Source organism: Xiphophorus couchianus, chromosome 2 (genome assembly GCF_001444195.1).
Source record: "Xiphophorus couchianus chromosome 2, X_couchianus-1.0, whole genome shotgun sequence".
NCBI lineage: Eukaryota > Metazoa > Chordata > Actinopteri > Cyprinodontiformes > Poeciliidae > Xiphophorus > Xiphophorus couchianus.
The window spans coordinates 28,644,978-28,657,664 of record NC_040229.1 but is presented as its reverse complement, the minus strand read 5'-3'; the positions used below and the strand labels follow the sequence as shown (position 1 = coordinate 28,657,664).

Sequence of the window (12,687 nt, the reverse complement as noted above, 5' to 3'; positions counted from 1 at the left end):
GCCACATGTCCGCACTCGCTGCACCGGTAAACCATTGGTGCTCCCTGCTTTGTAAATTAGACACTAGAAGATAAAATGGCTCGTGTGAATGAGGTGGAGAGCAACAGTGACGATCTGAAGGTACTCTTTCTCTATCTGCTTCTTTAACGAGCGATGCATTTCGACTAAACGGAGCATATCACCCAACAACACAGAAGAGGGAAAGAATCACATCAGGCTCACTCTTACAAATAGGTTAATGACCCTCTCCACTTAAGCCTCAATGTTAGGTTCCACACCTCTTTATGTGTTAAAGACGTGAATGTCAGGTTTGACCCGACAAAAGGAACACAGCGTTCTCCAGGGATTAGGGAAAAGAGCGTTACTCTGACGCTATTGTCTATAGACAAGAGAGAAATCTAAAACAAGTGTACGATAATAAAGAGGAGAAAGAAAAACAGCGGTCAAGGTTGACTGCTCCTTTTCTTCTCCTTGTAAAGCCAGATCTGCTGTAGATTTTTGCTCACGCACGCACACCGCCATGTCATCAGGAGGAAATCTAATGGGGATTTTAACTCCCCATTATTGCTATTGCTTTACAAGCAATAGTTATGCCTCTGCTTTCAGAAAAAAAAAAAACACTTAACCCTCCTGTTATGTTCGTTTCTGAGGTACAGCAATAATGTTCCTGGGTCAATTTAACCCAGAGAGTGCAATCATGCAATAGTGTCAGAAACCAAAAAAATTCCTCCAAAACATTTTTGTGTCTGATTATTAACTCCAATACTAACCATTTCAATCAATATTTGTGCAATGATGTTTTATTATTTCTCAAAAATTAAGGATCAATGACAACAACCTACTCATTTACTCATTTGGACATAAAAAAATGGAATTTACATTTTTTATGTCCACTGAAAAAAACCTAGACACACAAACAAAAAAAAAACAATGATTGGGGCCTGGAGAGCAGTGGGGATGCGCAGGATCTGAAATTGATCTTTTGTGAATTTTTTTTATATTACATTTAGATTCTTTTTTCAATGGGTGATCTTTATAATTGAACTTGAGACACACATACTGTTCTGGGTCAAATTGACCCGCTGATTAAAATCAAGATAAATGAGTCATGCAGAGAGTATTTATGTTTCCCTCCACATCTGCTGAGTGTCACTCAGTGTGGGTGGAGTTTCCCCACGGGAACAGAAAAGATTCCCGTCAAAAGTTGTATGAACACTTTCTGCTTTCTCGCAGTTTCCTAGTGAAGTAAAGAGAATAGTGAGAAAGTGGGCTTGTGTGTGTCGGCGTGTGCATGTAGGAGTGTTGTGTGGTGTGTTTGTGTGTGTGGGGTGTAATATGGTTCATAGCTGCAAGGAAACATAGAATTGGGAATCTTTTGACCTTTTTACCCTTCAACTTGACTGTCGGGTCAAATTGACCCAAACAGGATCTATGTAATATGTAAACCGGGGGGGAGAGGGAGGGTTGCAAATTTATAAAATTAATACCTTTTCAATTTATATGTAGAGTGCACCTATTAAAACAAATAGAAAACGTTTCATGCAGAAAAAAAACTTCCAACTATTTAAAAAAATAAATTTTAACTTTAAAGCGGGTCAATTTGACCCGCAACATAACAGGGGGGGTTAAACTTCTTTATGTTTAGTCATGTTAGAACCTTAATGGATTTTATTGGGATTGTGTATGATACAAAAAATAGTGTGTGATTTTAAACGATTTTTACTGAAGAAAATATTGAAATGTGTCCCATTTGGAGTTTGTCGCAAACCATGTCAAGAACCAAACAACTTTTTGCCCCCTACTCAGCATGAAACATGGTGGTGGCAGCGTCATGCTAGGGGGATTTTTTTGTTGAGCTGGTCAGATGGACGGTGCCAAATACAGCGACATGGAAGACAAAGGCTGGAAAAAGCTTAAGACTGAGCTAAAGGCTCACGTTCCAACAGAATAACGATCATAAATTGGTCCAGTCAAAGTCAAGACGTGATGCCAAGACTTAAAGTCCGAACCTTGTCCGATTATCCTGGCTGTGAGGTGAAGAAGACTGGGCAAAGGTTTAGGCTTTAGCTGAGGTGAGTTGAACTCGGGGCTAAAAATATATACGGATCACTGTCTAGCGATTGGATTTCAATTTTTAGTTTCACGATTCGATTCAGAAACAATTTTTCAATTCAAAATGTCTAGAGATTCTGTGTAAATTCTGTGACTGACGAGAGGAAAAACAGTGCAAACAAATAGAGCATGCATTTAAAATCCATAAGGCTCCATACTGCATCAGAATCCATCAGTTTATATTCAAACAAAAATAGGTTTGAGCATTGACATTAGCAGTGTTAAGTTAGCTTAGCTGCCTGGCTTTTTCTTATTACACAATTAGTTGTGATAATAGATTTTATTTGAGCAATAGAATAGAATAATACACTATAGAATATTTTTTTTCTGCAGCTCTACACACCAGTGTTCAGATTTTCATTTGTAAGAAATTGTAATCATTATATGCTACCTAAGTTGATACAGCATACAATTGCAATAAAATATCTACAAATTGGTAAAAGTTCAAGGGTCTGAATACATTTGCCAGGAACCGTAAATGTGACAGATCGACTGTGTCACACGTGAATCGCGGCTCCTTTGACTTTTCTGGCTTTTCTCCTCACTCACCTGTCGATGAATAAAGACGACGGATCCCAGCAGCCTCCATGTTCCTCCTTGTCGATCCACGTGCAGCATGCGCAGGATCTGCAGGAAGCGGATGCCCCTGGAACAACACAGCGCCGCCTTATCGGACACATTCATCCGAGTCCGTTTCACTCAGTGAACCGGCTTCTAAAAACCGCTACGCTACCTGATGGCGGACGTGGCGAACACCTGCCCGTTTGACCCCACGCCGAGCACAATGACGGAGGCGATCACAACTATTAAATCTGAGAGAGAGAAAAAACAGGAAAACAAGCAAAAATTCAACTTTGAGATTTAATAAAATGGCGTGAGGCATGAAAAACAAAATTAGTACTGGAATCATCCAATTAGGTGATTTATGTATACATATAAAAAACACTTTTCATAGCGACTTAATAGTACAAAAGAGAAAGGCCAGGTGCACCTATGATTGATATGGGCTTCCTGATAAAGCGGAGGCGTCCCTTGATGCCCGCATATTTGCTGCGGCAGCCGGCTGACCACAACCGGACCACATACTCGGTGCCAAAGAACAAAACCAGCACGATCTCCTGCGGAGCACAATGCAGAAAGGGTTACCTCAATCCACAGGCTCAGAGACAAAACAGCAAAACGTACACAAAGGACGACGGGATGTAGACGCAGACAGCTTGTCCGCCCTGAAAGCAGCGATAACAGCGCCGAGCATTATCGCTAATTTAAAGCTATTATTATCAATCACCAAGATGTGCAATGAGATACGGAGGGAGCAATGACAGGTGTGTGAGGCAGAAGAAGAAGAAGAGAGACCACCCATCCACCCTCCAGGCCAGATGGAGCGTGATAACATGGTTGATGACAGCTCGTATTTGAGACGGGGTCAATGGCGAAGTGATTGAGGCCTGAGGAAGACGTGGCGTCTGACCGGTTGAAGGGGTGAAGGTTTATCTCGCCCCTTTGTCTCACCTGTATAGGTGTTTCTATAGGATTTAACTGGCAAAAGAAGTGAATACGATGCAAAAACACAAAATCTTGCCCAGTATTTTTGTCCAGTCTCATGTGCAAGAAGTACCTTATTACACTGCCAAAACAGATTTTACTAAGTATTTTTGGTCTACTTTCTAGTGCAAATATCTCAGGTAACTTGGAAAATATCTTGAAAGTAACTTTAAGATGCTTGTTTTAAGTAATTAATTTCTTAATATTGATGAAAATGCACTAGTTCCGTTGGCATATTATTTCACTTATAATAAGACATTTTCCACCATGTGATAAATTAATGTATCTGCCAACAGAACGAGTTCATTTTCAACAATATGAAGGAATTAATTACTTAAAATAATCATCTATATCTTGCTGGAAAGTTACTTTTAAGATAGTTTTGCCTTGTTTCAAGTGTACCAAGATATTTGCGCTAGAAAATAAACCAAAAATACTTAAGATTTTATGTTTCTGCAGTGTACACTTGAAATAAGTCGTTTTCCTGGACACTGTGTTTCCATAATATTTAGCCACCATAGTGCCTGTTGGAGCCACTGGCCACGTGGGTGGCCTCCTTATTGACTGCACTTGCCTGAGCTGCCCGCTCCCTGACCACCCCTCGTATGAAACGTAATACCGACAGCCCTGCTGCAATAACACAGCGGCACCAGGCTTGAAAAACAATGACCTGTCCATCAAAAGTCTTCCTCCTGAAGGAGAAGTCTTACGTTACAGTCGGGGACAAAGCATTTCTGGTTGGCCTAACCCTGTGCTAAAGTATTGATGCAACTCTGCAATGTGATAATTCATGGTTTCGAGACTTTTTAAAGATGTGAGTACATCCTGCTTTAGGTTATCATTGCAGCTGTCTCGGCTTTAAGTCCTGAGTCCACAGGATTCTAATTAAGCTTCCCTGTTCCTGCTGACAGCATGATGCAGGGATGGTGAATTAAGGGCAATGTGAATTGTTAGTTTTCCGTCACACATCTCTTTTGGAGTGGAGGCTAAAAAGTTCGGTTTTGGTCTCATTTGATCAGATCAACGTCTTCCACATTCGTGCTATTGTCCTCTCAGAAAACAGATTGTCTTGCTTGTTGCATCAGTTTAGGCGGACAGCCATGCTTTAACAGGTTTAAAGTTTGGCTTATTGCTTACGAGTCTATGCTCTTCAAAGTTATCTATTGTACCAGTTGGGTTACTGCTGATGAAAATAAGGTGCAGTAGATTTTACTCAGCAATGTTAATGTGAGGGGGGTTGAACACAAATGCAAAGTCACCATGTTTTTATTTTTATTTGCAATAAAGTTTGAGAACAATGCCCCATTTTACAATTCTGCACTACTTTTGTTTTCACATTACATTCTAGTAAAAAAAAAAGTATGTTGAAGCCTGTGATTGTAATGTGGTAAATGATCAAAATGGGGTGTGAATTCAAAATGATCTTCAATAGTATATTAATTTTGATAATGCGCTCCCTATTGGTGATAAAGTAGGATAGTTTCATAGTGAGACAGTAGCTAAAGCACAAACCACACACACAAATACACACTAAAAAAAACAAACAAACAAAAAAAAAAACACAGACCTATTCAGCTTTATGACAGATGGAGGAAATCCAAAAGTCAAAAGGTACACATGAATTTGGGAAATTTGAAGAGATTAGTCATAATAATTCCACAAAATGGGTCACACAGATGTTAGGGGGTTTGTAGCTGAAACCGGCAACTATGTGTTTACTGGAAACAGCTGCCCGATTGTGAGGCCGTAATCTCATCAAGCCAGGATGGAGGACGAAGCACATCAGAAAAGCATCATGTGAAAATGTGATTAGATTGCATAGTGTCCCTCTGGAGAGAGGAGAAAAAAAACACACACACACACACACACAGAAAGCCACCTGGGCTGTGTGATTCATAAAAGGTAATAAACGTGATCAGCTTCCTGTTAATGCTTCCTAACCCAGTGAAACTTTATCTGAATCATTTAAATGCTACACTGTTTAAAATCAGATTTGCTTTGAGAATTTTCTCTTATTTTACTAGGAAATCATTTTTACCTGAATGATTAGGTTGCCCAGTTTTTCTCTCTGAATTTAAATGTTCCCGTTAGGTCAGCTTTAAATGGTTTTGAACAGTTTTGATCATTATGACACACTAACAATGAGTATTATTTACTGCAACAACAACAAAAAAATTTGACTCATAAATTCATGCCTGAGTTTCTGCAGCGTCCTTAGCAGCTGGCATCTCTGGTGAAGACAGCCTTAAAATAATTTAGCTGTATAGCAGCAGAATCATTTCACACTTGAGCAAAATTATAAAATAATGGGAAAACACATTAAGAAATGATACATTTTCCAAAATATAAAAATGTAAACATTTTAAAAAATACATTTTTATATTTTATTGTGCAATTCTGCAGTAAAAACACCTCCTCTGTGCCAACAGGACAACCCTCAGTTTTCTCTTTTACATTTCTCACGGTCGGATGGAGATTTGACCGTTTGTCTTTGCACAAAGATGGCCGTACATTTTGGACCGATTTCCTATTGAAACCCGTAGTGATGGCAACAATTTAGCTTTCTGTTGAGACTTTTATTTTCATTTGTGATTTCAAAGGACTTATGATGGAAAGCATTGCACCAAAAGACAAGGGGTTTTGAGAAAACAAAACAATCAAACTCAACAGCAGCCATAAGATGTTTAGCATATCACTTTTTTAAAGCCAAACCAACATGACTGTTTATTGCATAATCTGAATCTCATCTGACCAAACAGTTCAGCAGGCCTACGTTAGACAGCATACAGCGCATAATGACATTTTTTTTAATGGTAATGCAGAGAAGATTTTCTTCTGCATGCTTTTATTCGTTTTTTAGACTTATTGATCTTAAGACGTCTCTCTTTGCTGCAATTCTTCAACCGTGAGCTTTATTTTACCTTCGTTACCATCCTGTTCACTCAGCATAAATATAGCAAGAAAAACATGGGTTCTTCTTCAGCTTGTTGGCCACTGACTAAGAAAAATGGAAATCTGTAGGATGTTGCATTTAAACACCAGGAAAACAGGAAGGATTTCAGCAAAAGGTCCTATCGAAATAAATAAAAGCATATGTGAATTTAAAGCATGCATGGATGTATTATTCAGGGCACCAATAATTGCAATCATTGTGATTTTAATAAAAAATAATTACTTTTTAACAGCAACCAACTGGAATTAAGTTTTGAATGCCAAAAGAATATTATTACATTTATAAATACCATTAAAACCAACAGCTGAACAAAGTGCTACACAATAAAAATCTAATTTAAATTTAAAGATAAATACATGTCAGAGAACAAAAAGGTAAAAAAATTACACAAATAAATAATGAAACAAAAAAAATATTTAAAAAAGTTCGCAAAATTTGAACTTCAAAATTTAGCTTCAGCAATAAAAGTTACATTTATCTTTTTAGCTTTTTCACACATCTCAACTTTAGTCAGCTTAACATTAAAAATCTACTTACTTACTTTAATTATTTTTTATTAAATATGTGTGAATTTGACCCAAAGGAAATAGTATTTACTCCTTTTCAAAACACCACTAATGCCTCTAAAAACCACTCACTTCTTGTCTTGCTGTAAGTATTCAACAATATGTGGAAATATAATCTAATTACCAGCATTTATGCCTATTTAAGTTCCCATTTAAAAACAAAAGTGTAAAGGTTGCAAAAGTCAGCAGAACCCGATCCCGCGTATTTTTTTTTTTTTTTTTTTTTTTTTTACAAATAAGAGAAAGGCAAACAAGATAATGCATTGGAAGTTTGTGTGACGGAGTGCGTGTGGGCGTGCGCAGGGGTGTGTGTGTGTGTGTGTGTGTGTGTGTCGTGCTGCCCAGCCTGACTAGCTTGACTTTGGCAGCTGCCCCGAAGGCCAAATATCCTCAAGGACTAATGTCCTCTGTGCCATCCAAAACAAGCAGCCTGTGATTCAGCGATGTGAGCTGACCCTGAACTTTCTAAGTTTAGTCACTACCACCAGCGCTTTCCATCGGGACACACCGACCCAAACTGCACACAGTAATAAAACAAAACAAAAAAAAGCCGATAATATCTTATTTTACCACTGATATTAAACCTAATCCAATTATTTACAATCCCGCAAACATAAACACGCAGTCAGGTGTGCAAACGTTGCATTCATAGGACGATCTTTCCACCGAAAAAAATCAAACCTGACAGCTTAGGGAGACCAAACCAAACAAGAAAGAAAGAAAGAAAAGTATGATAGTAGGTCATTAAAGTGCACTGACCAAAGGTTTACAGAACACAGTGTCCTCTCTGGGCTCTGGCTGGAGGTACTACGTGTGTGTTTGTGTCGCTTTTGTATGCGTGTGCGCACTGTGTGCATGCATTCAGGAGCTACGTGTGTATTTATATATTCCCTCTGTGCTGGCAGGAGACGGATGATGCAAGCTCTTTGTAGGGTTTCCAAACGGCGGCCATAATTTCTCTCAACCTGTTGTAAGGCCTCGATTTATTGCATCACTTAGCGGCCCTAATAGACAAATAAGCCACAAAGAAGTCAATCTAACCAGCGGGTATCAGCAGGGGCAGTCTGTGTGGAGCCAAGTGGTTCTATACGAGTGTGATCATGAAAGCCTTAAAAGACATGCAACTATTAAGAGCTTTGGGTAAGTGTAGTGCAAGCAGTGTGTGTCAGATTGTGTTAGCTAAAAGTCATTAGTCTCCTAAGTTCAGTAATATCTTTAGAAGGATCAAGATGGCCGGCAGGATCAATCTTCACAAACTAAAATCTTACATCTCCATCCTGTGGCAAACAATGGGTACTGCATGGCAAGCTCCTATTTCTGTTCACCCACTTTGCTATTATGGTATATTAGGGCATTGTAGATAGAAACAAAAGTAGTAAATTGACACCAATTTTGGTGGGTTTTTTTCTTTTTATACCAAAAAACTCTGAAATTTTTAGATTAATTTCAGAAATGTTCTAGAAAAAAATCTGAAAAATTCTGAGCTTATAAAGTAGAACATTTGACATTTTTATCAATTTTTTTCAATGTTTTTTGAATGTCTGTATAACAGAAAAGTAATAATTTGGGGGGCAAAGGTAGAAAATTTGCTTGAGAAATTCTTTTTCTGAGTTTCAAAAAGTAAAAAACTTTCTTCTTTTTTCTACAAATTTTCTGAGATAAATCCCAAATAGTTTCTTATAGAAAATCTTTAACTTTTGGAACTTGGAAACTTACAAAAATTGTCTAGAAAAATTTTCAGATTAATTAAAACCTTTCTGAGGTTTTGGCATAAATGTACCCCTTTTTCTCTATCTACAATGGCACTAGTAGGCCATTATACTTGGTTCCACATTTTGTTCCGCATTCAGTTTGATAAATAAAAAAATCTGATAAGGTCTGCAGGGAACTGCTTGTCAGGCTGGCCTAATTTAACACTAGAATGGCTGGGTTTTCGATTTCTCCCTAGAATGGCTGAACAGGGCCAAAAGGCCCTGAGTCCACCCTGACGACTCTGATGGCTCAAATTAGCATTCTTCTTCAATTGTAAATGTGGCCGTTGACCGTCAGGCCAGAATGTAGGAATGTGAATAGTCCATGTTGGGGGTGGGTATCTATGATACCTACAGGAGATCAGATCTCCTGTAGGTAGTGCTCTTCAGTTTAGTTTTGAAGCATACATGAAGTGTTTTTGGAGAGATGTGACCTTTTGCAGCTGATCCATGATGTTGTGCTGCATTATCCAGGTCATTTTGCCAAATGTACATAGAGTTTGCAAAACATACAATCTGTTTCAAAAAATATGCAAAGGTTTTTCTAAAAGAAATGAGTAATGTTTCTCTTTGAAATAAAGCTAATAGGGTATAACATGACAGTTTAGAAATAAACTAACCAAATTAATTGTGTTGATCCACCTCAAAAAAATCATGCAAAAAGTGTAAGCAAAAGAAATCTGGGAGACTTTGCACATGCAAATTTGCATGCAGCCTTTTGTGCTGTGGAGGATAAATAGGTGACTGCTTCACCTATTTAGTTCACAAGAACTAATGGCATTTATTTCAGTCATAATCTTGCGGGGGGTGACCAAGGTTCCATCACTATGTGACAGCTGGTCAGCAAACCTGGCAAACATGATTGACATGGCAGCACTGAATGCACATGTGCTTTATCGGGCATGCATTGGGGTGCAGGAGAGACGGGTGGACTTCCTGGTTGAGCTTGCAAAAGAGTTGGGTAACTCTCATGTGAGTGAGAAGAAGGCACACAAGGAGAAACTGCTTCGGCAACAACCTTCCACACCCAGCTCAGGCAAAAGGGCGAAGTGTCAGGTCAACCATCGATGCAGGATGCGTGTCCTGAGGCCGAAACATCATCAGTGACCCCTCACACCCCCACCATGGACTGTTCTCCCTGCTGCCCTCTGGAAAGAGGTTCTGCAGCATCCGGTGCAGGTCCACCTGGTTCTGAAACAGCTTTTTCCCACTTGCCATCAGACTGCTGAACTCTTAACTGGACTGCACTCAAAAACTGGTCTCCACTTTATACCTTGCACATGTACAGAGCTAAATAACTTCTATTTTACTGTCAGTCCTGCACTTTATATTTTATATTTAGATTTATATTCATATTTTATACTGTATTTTATTTTACTCACAACATTGGAACCTCAAACATTATCCTGAGCCGTATGCAACGAAATTTCGTTCTGTATACACCCTGTGCATTGAAAATGACAACAAAGTCAGTCTAAGTCGAAGTCGAAGTCTAAGGAACAATTGTGCAACTGTGAGATGCGTTGAGGCCATTACCAGGGTACTTGGCCTAGGTAATGGCCCTATTTACTGAACAAAAGCACCTGCTAGATAAAATCCTCAGGCCAGTTGGACTATCTAAGCCGAAATAGGTATATGTCCAAATGGCCTAACTCCAGCCATTCTAGTGTACATATGATATTATTCTTCCAATTCAAAGATACATTATTAATCCCATTAACAATTAATAATTTCTTCAGAAGCAAATTAAATGTTGCTTCTGACGAAATCCAAGACCTAAAATCAACACGCAAAAATTTCTCTTTGTGATTACATGACATAATGAAATTACTTAAACTCCATGTGTTGTTCTGTATAAAGATCTATATAAAAAATGCTCACCATCCAAAAGAGCGTTCCTGTAGCAAAGTCTGCATATTGTTCTATTGTGGACAGAACACTGAAGATAAGACACACCAACACCATGAGGAAGCTGCAGAGAGAGAGACAGAGAAACCAATTATTACTTTGAACCAAAGTTTAAGAAGCACAAAATATTAACATTTCAGAATCAGCTTTAATCACCAACTTTGTACGCGCAAAAAGCAATAAGAATTCAGTTCCACTTTACTGTCTATGAAGACATTTTAAAATTAAATGTACAAAAAGACTTGTTGGAAAATAAAACGTTTTGGGGGATTTTTTTTGTAAATATTTGTGCATTTTAAGTTTCTAGTAAAGAGTAAGACAAGGTGGAATTAGTGCGGATACTCATGGCAAGTCTAAACAGTTTGTGATCAGGATGTGTGTGGTCTGCAGAAATGTTAGCTGCCGTTTTCCCTTGCAGTTTGGGCCTGGCGTTTAGCTCGTAAGGATGAGTATAACTTATTTGGTGTGAATTCAGAATGGACCCCATGATGCACCTTTGCAGAAACTAGCAATCTAATGTTTTATAAAAAGGGAATCCAGATGGCGTAATGTGAAAAAGCAAAGAGTGGAAATTCTCATACGGTTAAAAACTCCTGGCAGTGCAAGACATGAATTTAAGCAAAATGCCTCCAACCAAAAGACAGAATAAATCCTTCAACAGTTAGAAGTTTGAGGTACTTCGTCTCAGCTTTCCTCTGTTTTTATCAAACTGGCTGCATTATTAGCTGACGGGGTGTTTCCACGTCTCCTAGCAACGGTGAAACATTCCGACGAGACGCTCCATCTGTCAGTGTACATACTGTACATCGTCTACAAATAAGGCCTCCTGAGCTAAACATACACGGCCGGCTCACCTAACTGAGGATGGAAGAAGAAGAGCAGCATGCAAGAGGAAGGTGGGGAGGAGGAAGACCGGACTAACAAGTAAAGGAAAAGAGAAAGCAAAAAGTAATAAAGTCATGGCTGAAGGTTTTCTGGTGTATGCATTCATTGCAGGTTGTTGTGGAAAGTGATCACAACAGTGCATGTCAAGGTGTGCAGTCTTGATTCACTAACTTCTTAAAAGTCTACTGATCTATTTAGCAGAATGACGGCACATATGTCTGAAATCTATTCCTACAAGCAACGATTTACTCTGAAGAAAATGTTTTCATCCATTTTTGTGATTAAAAACAGGCTCCTTTGGAAAACAATGTGCCGTTAACAGTCCTCCAGCTAAAGCTGCGGTCACCATTTTGTCTCGTCTTGACACGTATGTTTGTGTACCTGAAATTGTACGTAGCATGGGTCAAAATGTCACGTACAAATGTTACCTGGCTCATCGACTAAACTCGAGTTTAGTCGATGAGCCACTTTCACTCACTTTCACTTATTGGGATGAGGGGCGTAAAATTCTGTGCACTCTAGGGCGGAGAAAGTTAACAGCTAATTTGGCATCACCTTCTGTTTTTATTTGTTATTTTTGCTCATACTTAATCGGCAGGCACGCACTACACAGCTACTTTGCAGGCGCAACATAAGGCGTTTGGATGATTAGATGGCAGCAAAGTCTATTGAAAAATACCAAAACTCCCAAAAATAGTACAAAGATGATCAGCAGAGAACTGAGGCACAGTGATTTTCTTTGACGACTCCTTTTTGGGGTGAGTGGAGCTCGTATGCATGCAGAATAAAAGTGAAAAAATGTGAACATTTTGAAATGGTTCACTTTCAAAATGGCAAAAATTACAAATACAAATGGCAAAATTGTATCTTTACCAAAAGCATTTCTCACTCACATGACTTTATAATAATATAGTAAAACTATTGTGACCTGCAGTGCTTCAGTAGGTTTTATTTTTGCTATCTAGAA

General features: G+C 38.7%; 1 protein-coding gene across 2 annotated transcripts in view; it reads right to left on the bottom strand.

Moving 5' to 3' along the window:
- kcnq1.2 (potassium voltage-gated channel, KQT-like subfamily, member 1.2) overlaps positions 1-12,687 on the bottom strand; it is a 207,018-nt gene that overhangs the window by 177,390 nt on the left and 16,941 nt on the right. For both annotated transcript variants that reach the window (XM_028004588.1, XM_028004596.1), the window contains exons 3-6: positions 10,809-10,899; positions 3,104-3,230; positions 2,846-2,924; positions 2,662-2,758 (exon numbers count right to left, since the gene is read on the bottom strand). In XM_028004588.1, the coding sequence (XP_027860389.1) occupies positions 2,662-2,758; positions 2,846-2,924; positions 3,104-3,230; positions 10,809-10,899 (394 nt within the window). The remainder of the gene's footprint in view (positions 1-2,661; positions 2,759-2,845; positions 2,925-3,103; positions 3,231-10,808; positions 10,900-12,687) is intronic.